Source organism: Amia ocellicauda, chromosome 8, assembly GCF_036373705.1.
Source record: "Amia ocellicauda isolate fAmiCal2 chromosome 8, fAmiCal2.hap1, whole genome shotgun sequence".
NCBI classification, from domain to species: Eukaryota; Metazoa; Chordata; class Actinopteri; order Amiiformes; family Amiidae; genus Amia; species Amia ocellicauda.
This window is the reverse complement of record NC_089857.1, coordinates 43257454-43274239: the sequence shown is the minus strand read 5'-3', so window position 1 is coordinate 43274239 and position 16786 is coordinate 43257454. Positions and strand designations below refer to the sequence as shown.

Sequence of the window (16786 nt, the reverse complement as noted above, 5' to 3'; positions counted from 1 at the left end):
ATGAAAGGCATAGACCACATCAAACCAGAGGAGCTTTTCCAGATCAGCAGGGACACACGCACCCGGGACACAAATGGAAATTGGGCTTCAAGGCATTCAAGACAGAAAACAGGAGACACTTCTTCACACAGAGAGGCGTCACAATCTGAACAAACTCCCCAGCGATGTGGCTGAAGAGACAATTTGGGAACATTCACAAACAGACTGGATAGGATCCTTGATCACTTATTAATGGACACCAAACGAGTACGATGGGGCAAATGGCCTCCTCTCAATTGGACATTTTATGTTCTTCTGAATGCTCATTGCATCCAAAAAGACTGGAAGGGCCCTACGGACAATTTCCCATCCTGGGGGGATTATTCATCATTAATATATTCTAACTAGGACCCTGTGTTTTCAGTAGCCTGCCCATATAAGTGATGCAGCAAATCTCACAAAAACACAGGGCCCAACTATAACCCATACTTAAATCAGACCACATACACATCCTTTATACACAAGAGTTAGGGCTGCTGTACTGTGGGATTGCAGGGTATTTCCACAGACTCAGTTTTGTGAAGAGTTACACCTGTGCCTGACTGAGTTCTCTGGGATTCCACTGTAGTCCCACCCGTCTCAGAAGACGTATCACAGCCTACTGGACCTCCACTGCGTACGTTTTCATATCCCTTAATGCCATCGGCTGCAGTCTGTTGATATCCAGGATCAAGCTGCCAACAGAGATCACTTTTATTTTTAATCTGTGTAATTCCAAAGACACGAGGCTAGGCAAGCTACCCAGGGGAAGTTAAAATCCTGATATTTTAATTTAATTTTTAATTCGGAGGGTGGGGTAGACCCGCAGAGAGTTAAAGATGCCTGAGGCTGATTGCGGTGGTCTCCAGCTCCAGCCCAGCAGCATCTTTTGCATTAATGGAGAAACGCCACAGAAATGTGATCTCAGGCCTAACGATCAGGCGGCAGTCGTGCAATTTCCATTTGGGCAGATTTCTCTCCAACCTGATCAGATGAAAGTCAGCACAAGGTTCCAGTCCCCCCCCCCCCCGTTATCATAAGGAACAGACCGTGCAGTATTTGATGGTTTGATTGCGGTTTTAGAGGTTACCAGGGGCCACCTGCAGCAAAACGACGGTTTCTTTTTTGCAGAAAGGAAACCTATCAGTGCAGTTAGGATTTTACATTCTCACCAAAATGAGCAACATCTCTTTGTGTTCCTTCAAACTGCGCACACGAACACACACGCACACAAGCACACACACACAATATAGCATGCATCTATCATAATCTCTGAACTATTGCCAAACACCTTTCGCTGAGGCACACACAAGCCATCGTTTATTTGCATGGCCCGGAGTGTACAAAGGCAAATCTTGCCCTTCAGAGTAAGCAAGCAAATCTATTCAAAGTCCTTGTGTGCTGATTTTGCAGGGGCTGCGTATGCTGATTTTCGTGTCAAGTGTGAGTCATGACAGCATGGATTACGTCTCGTCTGTTTGCAACACGCTGTCAATAAAGCAATACTCAAGACCTCCGCCATGGACCGTTCTCCTGAAATCTGAATTCTTAATGGCACTCGAGATCGGCCGCCGCCGTGATTGACAGAAATCCCTCCCGGCTCTCTTTAACCCCGGGGTCATTCCACTTATCCACTAGCTCGTGTCTCTGATAGTTACCTTTACCTCTGAGGAACCACATCCCCCATCTCACAGATCCGCAGCGCCAAAGAGACGCAGGGAGTTATTCGAGACATGGTGGGTTAGAACACACATTAATTCAGATGAACTAATTATTTTATGATTATTTGTTTTAACCCAAAGAGCTCGTTATTAAAGTAATTATATAAATCAATGAAACAGGATTAGAATTTCTCAAAATAAGGCAAGAATACAGCATCTCATAGAGAAAAAGAGCTAATTGGTTCATGGAGAGAATAAGGTGAGAATTCGGTCACAGGCTGGATCCAAAGCACAGATATCTACAAACCGAGACACAGGAAAACACGTTAATTAAAGTTAAGTCATCTACAAAAGCCTTCTTTACAGGACTTTATTTACCAACGCTGTTGAATTGTCAGAGTATGAATTATTCCACATCAAAAACCGAGGCATCCATCCTCCTCCTGCCTGAATCCTGAGACATCCGTTTCTCTGGATTTCCTTTAACTTGATACTTTCCACACATAACGACCCCTGCTGGACCACGGTCTCGCCACGCTGCACTGAGAATAACCCATTGACCGAACTATTCATATATTCCTTTATATAACCGAGCTGCCGAGCTGAGCTTTGCACAATCTGTCACCTCATTAATATTCTTAGGTAAGAGTTTAACCTACTTTCCTGCATCTTAGGGGAAAATGTATAGCGAATGTTTGTATACCTTTGTGTAGCCATGGCTTCAAAAATAAGCACAGTTCACAGCAATGGCTGCACTCTCAAAAAAGCAAACTGTACTCACAAATTGTTCGACAATGACAATTATTTGGGATTTATACATGTCATCATGAGCACAAACAGTTCTTGCACACTATGAACTAAAACAATGATTGCGATATTAAATATGCTTTTTTTGGGAGTCTTCTGGGAGTTCATGCACTTGTCTGACACTGTAGCTTGAAGATACAATCTTGTGTCTTTCAAAGGTTAGCCTACATCACTGAAGTGGGTCAAACAGTTTATATAATTAACTCTATAATTAACACTTTTCATCCCAGCCTTTTGTTCCAGTGAAAGTTTCATCATTAACGTTAACTAAATGTCAATCTTGTAATTTGCTCAGTTATTATCAATAAGATATTTCACTCAAGTAAATCTTTAAGTACAATCAATGATAGAAAAGAAAGTACTACAGTGAGTGGAAAAAAGTATTTGATCCCCTGCTGATTTTGTACGTTTGCCCACTGAAAAAGAAATGATCAGTCTATAATTTTAATGGTAGGTGTATTTTAACAGTGAGAGACAGAATAACAACAAAAAATCCAGAAAAACGCATTTCAAAAAAGTTATACATTGATTTGCATGTTAATGAGGGAAATAAGTATTTGACCCCTTCGACTTAGTACTTGGTGGCAAAACCCTTGTTGGCGATCACAGAGGTCAGACGTTTCTTGTAGTTGGCCACCAGGTTTGCACACATCTCAGGAGGGATTTTGTCCCACTCCTCTTTGCAGATCCTCTCCAAGTCATTAAGGTTTCGAGGCTGACGTTTGGCAACTCGAACCTTCAGCTCCCTCCACAGATTTTCTATGGGATTAAGGTCTGGAGACTGGCTAGGCCACTCCAGGACCTTAATGTGCTTCTTCTTGAGCCACTCCTTTGTTGCCTTGGCTGTGTGTTTTGGGTCATTGTCATGCTGGAATACCCATCCACGACCCATTTTCAATGCCTTGGCTGAGGGAAGGAGGTTCTCACCCAAGATTTGACGGTACATGGCCCCGTCCATCGTCCCTTTGATGCGGTGCAGTTGTCCTGTCCCCTTAGCAGAAAAACACCCCAAAGCATAATGTTTCCACCTCCATGTTTGACGGTGGGGATGGTGTTCTTGGGGTCATTCCTCCTCCTCCAAACACGGCGAGTTGAGTTGATGCCAAAGAGCTCGATTTTGGTCCACAACACTTTCACCCAGTTCTCCTCTGAATCATTCAGATGTTCATTGGCAAACTTCAGACGAGCCTGTACATGTGCTTTCTTGAGCAGCGGGACCTTGCGGGCAATTATTTTGTGTTTCTTCCATTTGCGAATAATCGCACCAACTGTTGTCACTTTCTCACCAAGCTGCTTGGCGATGGTCTTGTAGCCCATTCCAGCCTTGTGTAGGTCTACAATCTTGTCCCTGACATCCTTGGACAGCTCTTTGGTCTTGGCCATGGTGGAGAGTTTGGAATCTGATTGATTGATTGCTTCTGTGGACAGGTGTCTTTTATACAGGTAACGAGCTGAGATTAGGAGCACTCCCTTTAAGAGAGTGCTCCTAATCTCAGCTCATTACCTGTATAAAAGACACCTGGGAGCCAGAAATCTTTCTGATTGATAGGGGATCAAATACTTATTTCCCTCATTAACATGCAAATCAATTTATAACTTTTTTGAAATGCGTTTTTCTGGATTTTTTGTTGTTATTCTGTCTCTCACTGTTAAAATACACCTACCATTAAAATTATAGACTGATCATTTCTTTGTCAGTGGGCAAACGTACAAAATCAGCAGGGGATCAAATACTTTTTTTCCTCACTGTATTCTACACAGCATTACCAATAATATGAATAATAAACTATGCCTGTCCACACTAATTACATAACATTTTCAGAAAAACAAAACAGAAAACCTCTGAGGAACCACATCCCCCATCTCTAACCACAACAAGACTTACTTCTCTGAACTTGAGACCCAGACATCATATACATTTAAATTTGCCTTTGATGCTTTTTTCAATAATTAAATAATATTCCCTCCAAATCTGTTCTTTGGAGAATCACAGCTGTCTATCTTAATATTTTAATATAAGTTGTCAGACACAGATCTAGCCTAGCCTAAAATAAAATTAGATTAGTATTTTGAGATTCAATTTAATGCCTGATTATTCAGATGCTCTAACGTTATACTGGGCAGTTGGGATGAGAAAGCCCTATGAAACACGACACCGATCACTAATTCAATCATCCCCCCGCCCCCCACTCAGTAAAGAAGAGAGAAGAAAACTAATTCTCGCTCCGGGACAGAGGCCACACAAAGGCGCCGCTGTCAGAGCGGTATTGTCCTGCTGCGACACACTGAGATGCAATCATGTTGGAAAAAACTACTCAACGGCATGTTTAAAAAGGGGCTATTAATAATGCATTGGCTCAGGATCCAGCAATTGAGCAATTCATATCGAGCAGAACAAGCAGGACGCATCGGGCCACCACAGGAGCCAAGCTTTCGACTTCCACGATGCCAGGATGATGATAAACACTCTCACGTGGTGGACACACACTACAGCACCTCTGCAGGCTCATGAAAAACACTCCTGGCTATTAAGCTGAGGCACAAAATGCAAGCCTACTAAATAAATAAATAAATAAAGGGGTAAATTGAGTAAACTAATAAGTAACTTGCCATAAAACGGCAGCCCAGGCTGACTAAAACAAAAGTGTATTATCGTCAGGGGAATTGAAGATTCCAGGAAGACTAAAGGCAAAAGCAAAAGGCAAAGGCCAATAAGGAAAAGGCGACCCGGAGGAAAGCAATGTAAGACCCTGGAACAGAGGAGACTACGTGGGGACTTGATCCAAGTCTTCAACATCATGAAAGGCATCGACCACATCAAACCAGAGGAGCTTTTCCAGATCAGCAGGGACACACGCACCCGGGACACAAATGGAAATTGGGCTTCAAGGCATTCAAGACAGAAAACAGGAGACACTTCTTCACACAGAGAGGCGTCACAATCTGAACAAACTCCCCAGCGATGTGGCTGAAGAGACAATGTGGGAACATTCAAAAACAGACTGGATAGGATCCTTGATCACTCAGTTATTAATGGACACCAAACGAGCATGATGGGGCGAATGGGCGATTGGACACTGTCTTATGTTCATATTATGTACCAAGGAAAATAAAGCTCTCCGAAGACCAAGGACACCAAAACTCAGCAGAAGAGCATCTCTACGGACTAAAAACCCATAACCAATCCACCAGGTGGAACCATATAAGCCCTCGAATCACACACACTACAGAACCTGAGATTTAAACATGGCTGTCCATCTATTAACCCTTTAATATTGAATTAAAGACTAAACCTCACCCTATTAAGAAAGTGTTCAATCGAGAGGAGGTCATTCGCCTCATCGTGCTCGTTTGGTTTCCATTAATAAAACAAACTGAAACGTGTGTCCCCGGGTGCATGTGTCCCTGCAGATCTGGAAAAGCTATTAATTCAAAGAGGTAATCAAACACTAAAAGAAAACACCAACATCTATCACACGAGAACAATACTTTTTCAATGCCTTTAATCTTCTTTATTACTGCACACTATATTTCAAGGCCACACTTGCTTCAGAGTATACCATATATTAGTATGAGTAAAAACTGATTGTTTTTTAAATGAAGTGTCAAACGCTCTGGTGCTCTGGCCTTTATTTTACGAAACTGTATGGATATCAACTGTAAAAAAATATCCGGCGATGCCCCCCCCAGCTCCAAAAGTCTCTCAGGTAGCCCGGGGTAGATGGTAACTACGCAGACGCCAAGCGTTCTAAATTAAATTTAAATTAAGAAACGCAGAAGACTAATAATCCAGTGAAACGTCTCTAATCCAGCTGGGAATCAGGCTATTAAAATGACTGATCGTGAGCCGGGTTGTTCCTCAGGAGGGGTGGGGAACAGAAGCTGCAGACGCTGTCACTGATGCACATTATCAGAGGGCACTATAAACAACAATTGCAGCGTGGAAAATAAACAAATACTGTGTCAGAATACCAGTCAGGCATGCAACTGCTGCAAAGCGATAAGGAGGCACATACAACACCCACTGAGGGACGTGCATTTGAAATAGGAGCTGTACTTTGAATTAAAAAAAAAAAACTTGTGAAATTCGTATTGTTCAGCCGGACTAATTATCCATTTAGAAATTAACAGGACTATTTTAAAATCATCCATATTTATAATTATTTTTTCTCTTTTCCTTGTCGTTTTCTTCCTCCTGGAATTTCCCAAGACATCAAAGTACGATGCGGGCCCGGCCGCTATTGTGTAACCAGTAACCATTCACTAGAAGCAGCAACAACAACAACAACAACAACAACAACAACAACAACAACATACCTCGGGCTCGATGACCTATTTCATATGTAAAACCCGCCTCTCCGACAATGCTCGATTCATCCCATCCGCATCGGAGCGGGCCATCAGGGCTGCGAGTCCCGGCACGAGGCGTTCTGGCCTGGCGGCATGACGCGATTAGACTGAGCGCGAGATGGCACTGATAGAGGTATTTACTGTGACGCTCGGCACCCCCCGGCCTGTGTGCGACACGACCCTTAGCACCTAATAACCCCCGCCGCGGTGCCGCCACACTCCTCAGAGACGCGCTTCAATCCCACGGCCGCTGGGACTGGAATCTCATCCCTGCTTAAGCTCAGCAGAAGGAAAAAAACTACTCAAAAACGTCTGCTTTGAATTCGGCTGTTAAAAAACAGCGACATGCTTATCTCACTGCAACGGAGGAGAAACCAGCATCGAGTCGGACGAACATCTTCTGGAATCCGCCATCAATCATATGTGCGGGGTGGGGGGGGTGGGAGACCAGCACATACTTTTTAACGGAGAGCATGGTTTAATCTTGTACAGATGGAGCTTTTTATATTTAAAACTGCACACTGCCAGTGCCACGTTATGTTTTGTCGGTTTTGTTGCTGCTTGACACTACTTAATCGTTTTTAATTAATGTTATTCCGGCTCTTGCGTGACTAGAGGCGAAGAGAGGAGAAGCTTGATAGTTTCCAGTCACAGTGCGGAGACTTACAGACAGACGACGAGGGGCAGGATAATGCATCCGGTGGTTTTTAAATCCTACAAGTCAGGATGGCGGCACAGAAGAGTCCTAATCCGTGTGAGAACAGCATCTGGCGTGGCTCTCCCTCTCGCCCTGCCTGCCACTTCTCCTCAATGCACATGAATAATTCTCTCGCTGAATACCAAGGGCCGCTTCAGAGGGGAATGCCGAGTTAAGTCTTACATTTGGACTCGGATGCCTGCCGTTCTCTCCAAACCTACAAATCCTGCTTTGCACTGGAAAGATCGGCGAGAAAGGGGTAGATTACGAACAGCAGCTGGCACCGGGTGGTGGGGGGGACTTATGAAGGGTGCACAAATACACATCATCCCCTGCCTTAGCAAAGTGCTCCCTAATGCAGCTGCTTTAATGATCATTTTCTTTTCTTTGCTTCCTTTCATTTATAACTTTAACTTTTGCCAGAGAGGGACAAACAAACAGTTGAAGGAACCACTTTTGCACTCTGTGGGACTTCCACCCAGACCCACCGGGCACCTGGCTTTCAGGCTCCATCGTTTGCTGCTCAGAAACAAAATGGCCATGTGTGTCGACCTCATCCTTACCTCCAGAAATGGAAAGCGTGCAGCGGACTGCAGGGGCTGCCAGGACTGGTGGGAGTTGGACTCAAGCTTCTTGGAGTGAGGCTGCAAGTTAAATTGAAGTGAATAAATAGGGATCCTTTATTCAGCAGGACCTTGATATGAAGCTTCACATGTGCGTGTGTGGGGTGGGGGGGTAAGGCATCCTGCAGCACAGGGAAGGATCATAAATTCATTTTTTCATATAATAATTTGGCCAAAATTCATTGTGCATCCAATGACATATATAGAGATGATGTCACACCCGTTATCTCTGGTCTGTGTTTCAGAGTCTGCTTTTATTGTAAACGAATTATTGTATGTGCTCAACTCTCTGCTTACATATATGTTTTGGCAGTCAAGGGTTAACCCCTGTTTTGGCACCAGAGTCAATCCTGTGGGACACAATTAGAGTGACTGAGGTCTGGTAAATTATCTCCACAGATTGAGCAGCTGGAAAAATCAATACTAGGGCATCTCTCGCGTATAAAGGCCTTTACACTATCTTTGTAGATCCAGCACAATTTACACATTTCTCTCATAGGTGTGTGCAAATTAATGGACATACGGTTGCTGGACACAGGTAATATCGGCCTGGAAATTATATTACTTAACATTATACATGTCAGGCTGATCATTATACTCTATGCGTATGCACTTCCTCATTTTACACGATATGTGATCAATAAGCTGTGAAAGACAACATCTCGGGGATGTAAATATTAACATGGATGTATATATATATATATATATATATATAAAATGTACAGTGAACATCACTAGCCGACAATGTCTACATGCCACAGTGCATCGCTCTGGTGTTTGTAAAACAACTGTGTCGCACAGCGAGGAAAGCATGAATGGGTTTGTTGTCTTCAGGTAACTTGCAACGATATAACAATGTGAGCAGAATGTAAACATGTGCCATGGCAACTGCGAGCGGAGATACAACATCCCTCGTTCAGCGGTCAGGATTGTCATGCAAATATTGCAGCATTAGCAATGCAGCATTTTCACAATACAAATGTGTGTGTAGTGTGATGACTTTTTTTTTTTTTTTTTGCCTGCAAACATCGGTCATCTACTAGTAACCTATTTAAACTCTCCACTCGACACAGAAGGCCTTTTGTGAGGGCACTTCACAGACTATAAACACGGCCTGCTACACGATCCCTCTCACAGCACACTGTCAGGACGATTACGCCGTGTGTTTGTGCCTCAGCAGCAGCACAGTGAGGGTATTGTTGTGCGTCTGCTGCAGTGCCCTGGCTCTGGGCTGCCGTACGCAGCCTCTCGCACAGTGGCTGATGCGAGCTGCAGTGCATTTTAAATTACACTTCCATGACTCGGAGCCGCTGCGCTCCTCGCATCGTCAGCAGCACTCACACATTATTCTCTCCGACTGACAAAAGGTGCAGACGAGGAAAGGGAACAGACGGACTCAAACGATTGCAATATGAAAGACAGGGAAATACTCACTCCAAGGTCAGCCCAGGAATCCTCAGTCTCTCCCGCTGGGCTTTCATGGCTGCAGTCTGAGTGCGCTCTCTATTGTGACCATGATATATTCACTGCCAGCATCCCGGCACTGACAAAGAGCCAAAACGAACTACTATAAAGGAATGGACTAACAGTCTCTCTAGGGGAGGGGTGGAAGTTTGGGTCCTTCCACTTCCACCTCTAGCTGTCAGATCAGACTGTCAGCTGCCTGCACGAGCAGGAGGAAGCCCCCTCCACTCCACTCCACTCCCCCCCAGCGGAGATTCGCTCTGTCAGCGGAGGGGCGCGCTCAACTCTCCTCTCACCCTGGGTGCTTATCTCAAGACTGATATGTTCGCACAGGCGCCACATTCCCCGGTCATGGCGTGCACATGCCTTTCACCTCAGACAGAGGAGCGGCAGAGACGGACAACTCTCCGGAGAACAATTACAGCACCGCCCGCCGCAGATTCCCCCCCGATGAACACAGCGCCCCTCCACACAGCCGCCCCTCCCAGCCTCCACCATTACACATGCAGGGGCTGCGATGCGTGCCGTTCTGTATGCACGGGGGTGTGTTTGTGGGGTCAGGTACGCTGGTTTGTGCCATGCAGGCATTTGTATTATGCAGATATTCCCTGGATTAGGTGTGCGGTGCTGAAATCAGTACCTGGGTCAGATTTAAGACTGGGCATGTTTTAGCACAGTTAGACATTAAACAAAACATGATTTTAGTATTACTAAATTAAGTTATTAACAACAACAGTTTATTTTTCCTCTTCTCAATAAGGGCATCATATTAAAGGTCCTATGGCTACCCTAGACAAAAATACAAATATAATTACATATTAACTTTTTTACATATAGACTACATGTAAACATTTGTTTATGCACTTCTCCAAATCCAACCAGAGATGTTTAATAATTCACATAAAAGCTATTGAGCAAACTCTGCAGCTGCTGTTGTTTACTGCATATTTATGGACTTCAGAATGGAACCAGATCCATAAAAAAGGTAATAAAATGTAAAACCCCATTCGCCTGCATGAAGACATAAGCAGCCTTGATACCATGGTTTCTGTTTTAATCGAGTATATGACACGATTATACAGTTACAACAGGCGTGACACATTGCTGTACCCTGACTTAAACAGAAGAGCAAAAACATTGACTAGAACAGGGTTTCCAAAGCCGCTGATGATCTGAGCGCTGGAGGTGGTCTGGCATGACCGGCACCTGTTCAGCACCGGAGCAGAACCGTCACACGCCAGTAACTGTCCCTGCAGCAGTGCTTTCAACCACTGCGTTACTGTTAACCATCCCACAGCGCACAACTAACGCACAAGCACATGCACACGGGTCTCTGTGTGACCTCCTCTGTCAGGGCCGTGTGTCAGTAAACAGAGGAGAGGGACTGAGTGGACTATATGGGCTATAAACCATTTACAGTGTTTAAAATGCAAAGCCACTCCTGCTCTTATGTCTTATTACTGCCTACTAGTAGTAGTTTCAGAAAACTTGCAATAAACACATCTAAACATTGTAAAGCATGACCAAACTAAAGCATGACTTGCCTGCGAATGAGATTTGGCGTCTTGATCTCTGGGAACGAGGCTAATTACATAATCAAACACAGGTGTGTGACGAGGAATTAATGGCCAGAGATTGCCGCAGCCGGGTTGTGCTCGGTTTCCTAAAAGTGCTCGGTTGGAACCAAACGGGTTCTCAGAGCGACTGTGCATATAATTTTGAAAACGTTCCCAGGGATCTTCATACATCAGACCAGGATTTTGCAATGGCACTTTCAAAAATACAATGCGATCGCTACAATTTTAAATTGTACATCCTATGAATTTCAAGAATTGTGCAAACAGAGAAAAAGAGAAACACTGCATTTGCCTGTACATACAATATATTTTCTTTTTTTCTTTTTTTAAACAGAAAGTAAATCCTCAAAATCAGTCAAGAAAACCCTGCTGGTATGACATTCCCGCGGGGAGTTGCTCAGACCTCCTAAGACACCAACCATAAATTACAGAGGCAGAGGTGTTAGGTCACAGAGGAGAACTCTCACACAGCCACTGCCTACACCTACATGAAGTCCAGTAGTTACAAAATTAACAACGCAAAGAAAACTGAATGGGCTACACAATCAAGAGCATATGTACTGAACAGAATTGAATACATCAGAACAACAAACAAAACAGGACACACACACAACTATTATAAAACGGCAGATCACAGGCGACACAAACTGCAAAACATTGTGGGATAATATCACACATGTACATAACACCCCCCCCCCGCACCAACACTTAAAGTAATTTATAACAATTGACAAGACATTCAAGTGAAAATGTCCACGACACAACGCTCGGATATTAAGCCCCCAAACAGTCTGGAGTAAAATGCTGACAAATCTCCCCCAGTGCTCCACCGTTCCTTTAAATCCCACACAGTTGTGAAGAAGCGTACAATGGGAAACACTACTTGATCCGCTCTGCCTTCACAAGACTTCCAGCATTGGCAAAGCACAGTTTCAAAGGATGACTAAAGCTATTAATAAGAGCGCCTACATTTGATTAATTCCTAATTTATCCTTTAGAGAATTTCCTTTCTAAAGCAAAAGGGCACACAACTGCTTTTCCACTCGACCGATAAGAAACGCTCATGTTCTCTCAGGCGAAGTGAAACACTGTGCTGCGTCCACCTGCCTTCTCTGGGGAGATTCGAAAACAATGTCTTTAAAATGCAGGATTCTCCACTTCTCTTTTCAAGAGCTTTTTCTGTAGAAAGTTTGCATTGAATCGGTTTACACGGTTAAGATTAAGATTATAGACCCTGTATGGAAATGTATATTTACTTGATCTTCAGTAAGGCATGCCATTGATTAATACCGTCTGAGTATTATGATTTGTGATTCCTCTACGAGTCTTTTTTAGGATGAATTTTGACTATATCTAAAACAGCAGTAAAAAATACTCTGAGACCCAGGGAATGGTGAAATCACTGTGCGATAAAACACAACTGTTGGTTCGTCTTAAGCTCCGAGGATGGAGCAGCGACCTTAAATGATTACGATTAAAGCCGTGTAATGAGATTTTCCACTCGTTTTCACTTCTCTATCGGTTTACACCAGACCAACCCTCAGATGACCCAATAAAAAAACATCTAAAATAAAAACTATATGCATTGATTTATTTTTTACAGTGGTCTTCCCCCTTAAAAATAAACTGTCCAGATTGTGTCATGGGAATTGTCAGTCAAGCAGCCAAAGGTCAAAGGCCATATTGAAGAGAAAGAGGACTAATTTATTGTGCTGGACAGTAAGCCAATCAGGACACTGGTCAAGCTGATAAATCACATATAGTGGAAACCAGCACCATCATGGCCAATCAACAGCACTTCACAAACTATTAGAGCTTCCTGCAACAAGACAAAACCCTCAGACTGGATCTTACACGTCCAACACATCTAGCCAGGAGATGCTGCTGATGATAAAGCTTCACAATTCTCTCTGGGAACGTGACACTGGACTGGTTTGTTTGGAAGTTTGTATTATTATCTAAAAAACAACACATGAATCAGATATAAGTCAGCTGTGGAAAGCACAAAACCAAGCTGGTCCAGTGACCCTTAAGAGGGGCTCTTGGGTAAAAGGTATTTGTAAACTATGTCCAACACCACACGGTGGACTGCAGAATCAGCCCTTCATGTTTGGCACAAGAGATGATACCTGAGAAGTCAAGGTCAACATAAGAACAGGTGGCAATGAAGGGTAAAAATAGAGCACTGGTGGTCAAGCATCAAATCAGAACGTGTTTAACGCACCACAGGCTTGACTACATAGTGCTTTTGTTTTGTTTTACTTTTGTGTCGCAACAAATCGAAGCCAACTTTAACACACCTTTAACAAGCAGAAAATAACTTGTTTTAAGGGAAGCGCTCGGCTTTAACAGCAGCTGGTCCTGTATCATACATCACAGGCTCTCGATCATTTCTGACTGGGATGCCTGCTTTTCAAAAGGCTTTCATATGAATCAAACCTAAACACATCTTCATTACAAATAACGTAATTATGGCATGACATATGTCCTGCTGCAGCTTTAAACAAGGCTGCTGTGGATTTTATAGCAATGGATGAAACCCAAGCTTGGCTCCCCGAACGCCCTCAGCAGCTCTGGAGCCGATCTGGTAACACAGTCAGGCAATGAAACGAAATGGCACTCTCTCGCACGGAAAGGAGTGCGTTCTTCTGCTGGCAGGCTCGACAACTTCACAATCCCACTCAAGACGTCAGTGAGGGACACAGACACTAAGGAGGACTGGATGGTGGGGAGTACCCGACATGTCCGTTGTCCCTCGCCCCATCGGTTTCTATGAAGTGGTAACTCTACTCAAGGTTGACCCAGACGAGGACTGTTCCCCTAGGGTTGATAACTAGTGCTCATGCTGCAGTTTTACTCCACACGTCCACTGCCCCTCACCCCCCTCAATTTCCCTGAAGGCGGTAACTCTGCTCAAGGTTGACCCAGGCGAGGACTGTCCCCTAGGGTGGGCTGTCTATAACCGGTGCTCAAGCAGCCGTTTCTGGCCGTGAAACCGGTGGACCGCAGTTAAAGCAGTCCATCACTGTTCTGGTCTCAATAAACCCTTTCATAAAGTATTGGTAAGCACTGACACACAGCACAGTAATACACCAGTGCTCGGAGAACAGGTGCATAGGGAACTATGACATACATTTTAATGCCAACTAATTGAAGTTAAGGTGTGCCGCCCCTATGCAGTTCAGTGAAAAGTAATCGGGAGATGAAGATCATATGACGGGTAGCGGACACAGGGAACAAGCTGATACTCAGACACTATTGTTGCAGATAAAATAGCACCAATTCAACACCGAGACCGCGGCTTCAAAGGGACCTTCGATTTAAGATCAAGAGGAAATCTCCACAATCTCATTACTACCAGTTTGCTCTGAAACCGACATCCCAGAATGCCCCAGCCCAGAGACAGACAAATAAATAAATGAATAAATTATATTCTTCCATTGCTATGACAACTCACAAGGCATCACAGGTTCACGACTTCAAAGAGACGGCAGTTTCAAAAGACGCATTATTTTTGTGCACACCGGGGTCAGCCGTGCCCGGGGTGAGATCGTTCCACAGGAGTGTCTACCCACACAGCCCAAAGCCGGGAAGGGCAGGGAAAGACCTGCCACAGGAGGATACACAGATCACCATCAATGTGTGTGAAAGCACTCAGGCAACACCATGCCCCTCCAGGAAGAGAGCATCAAACGCACAACGATTGACGTCTCATCGGTGACTGATGGGGGTTTTACAGCACTGAGAGCCCACCCCACTATCAGTCTTACAGTGCCCAGCAGCCCCTCGACACAAAAGGGAGATTGCCCCGTCTTTCCAAAGCGTTCGGAAGAGCCGGGCTACTGTTCTGCTGCCTCCACCACCTTTGACATTAATGAATTAAACATCTCAAAGCTGAGCCACTTGATTTATTTCACTGATTGCCCGAGGCGCTGGCAACTGCATCACAGCAGCGTCCCGGTCGCCGCGTATCTGTGGGCTAAAGCACTACAGACGATTTTCAACACTGGGATTTTAATTAAACTTCTACTCTCCCTATTATTTTTTTTGCAATGGACAAAAACCGATTTCAACCACTCGAAAAAAGCAGCACAGGAGAGAAGTACCTCTGCAGTGCCGAGTGTCATCGACAACATCGCCAGCGCGTCTGAGAATCCCTCAACAAAAACACTTTCAATGAGAGAGCAGATATTCACGATGGCCGACAAAACCGGCAGCACACCAACCGAGATTTAATACTGTATAGTTTTGCGATATAATCCATGAACATTTTAAAATCGAAATTCATTCAGATACATACACGGTTCAGTTGTACAGTTTAGCAACACACAGTCACGTAAGATGGCAGCTTTCCAAAAAAACAACTAAATTAACTAAAATCATAAACGTTTCCGCTGGGAATTAAGCCATCTGCCTCCAAGCCAAGCCTGACGATTAGGAGATCGAGGAGGACATCCTTGCAGCGTGCTCGTGGGCACAGTACCAGCTACAATACACTTAATTCAGCTGGGTTTCACACGCAGGGTCGAGAGCTTTGCAACGAAAGTGCTTTGGCAGTCATATCCCATTTGTATCGTAATCTGAGAAAAGGAAATTAGACTTGATATTTCCAGTGATACACAGGGAAAGACAAAGCAGGCCTGGGAATCCACAGCCAGTCGAGCACAATCACAGAAGCACCCTTTCCCCCATAATCTAATCTGGACCCTAACGTGACTGTGAAGAAAGTGTAAATGCAGGGTGCCTGGGTATACTGTCAAAAGTGTAGAACTGAGAACAAGGGCAGTGATGTTCAGACTGTACAATGCACTAGTTAGTCATCTGGATACTGTGGACAGCTCTGGGCTCCACACTTCAAGAAAGATATCGCTGCTCTAGAGGCAGTTCAGAGGAGAGCAACCAGACTTATTCCAGGTCTGAAGGGAATGTCCTACTGAGAGACTGAGGAATTGAACCTTTTCACCCTGGAACAGAGGAGACTACGTGGGGACTTGATCCAAGTCTTCAAAATCATGAAAGGCATCGACCACATCAAACCAGAGGAGCTTTTCCAGATCAGCAGGGACACACGCACCCGGGGACACAAATGGAAATTGGGCTTCAAGGCATTCAAGACAGAAAACAGGAGACACTTCTTCACACAGAGAGGCCTCACAATCTGAACAAACTCCCCAGCGATGTGGCTGAAGAGACAATTTGGGAACATTCAAAAACAGACTGGATAGGATCCTTGATCACTTAGTTATTAATGGACACCAAACGAGCACGATGGGGCGAATGGCCTCCTCTCGATTGGACAATTTCTTATGTTCATGTCTGCCTTATGCTGAAAACTTTATGCAAACAGGCAGTACACAATAGCTTCTAGCATTAGCTTTAAAAGGTATGTGCATCTAATATTTAATAATACACTTCAAAACGCTAGGGAAAAGTAAAAAAACAGTTCTTAAATGTTGTCCAACTGAAATGTCATTTATGTCGCTTCCCAACGATTAAGCACAGATCCAACATGGCACCCCGGCAGTCTGCGTCTGTGCCCCGGTGTCGCAGACCGCACAGAAACCCACACCAGGCCTTGTACACAATCTG

At 44.3% G+C, this 16786-nt stretch overlaps 1 protein-coding gene across 6 annotated transcripts in view; it reads right to left on the bottom strand.

Annotated features, from left to right (window-relative positions):
• The window catches only part of mast4 (microtubule associated serine/threonine kinase family member 4), a 129868-nt gene that overhangs the window by 45304 nt on the left and 67778 nt on the right, over positions 1–16786 (bottom strand). The window contains exons 1-2 of one of the 6 annotated variants that reach the window (XM_066711566.1): positions 9591–9853; positions 8097–8177 (exon numbers count right to left, since the gene is read on the bottom strand). The exons of the other annotated variants lie outside the window; for them this stretch is intronic. Coding sequence (XP_066567663.1) covers positions 8097–8177; positions 9591–9637 — 128 coding nt within the window. The 5' untranslated portion in view covers positions 9638–9853. Of the gene's footprint in view, positions 1–8096; positions 8178–9590; positions 9854–16786 lie in introns of those variants that run through there. 6 annotated transcript variants of the gene reach the window in all.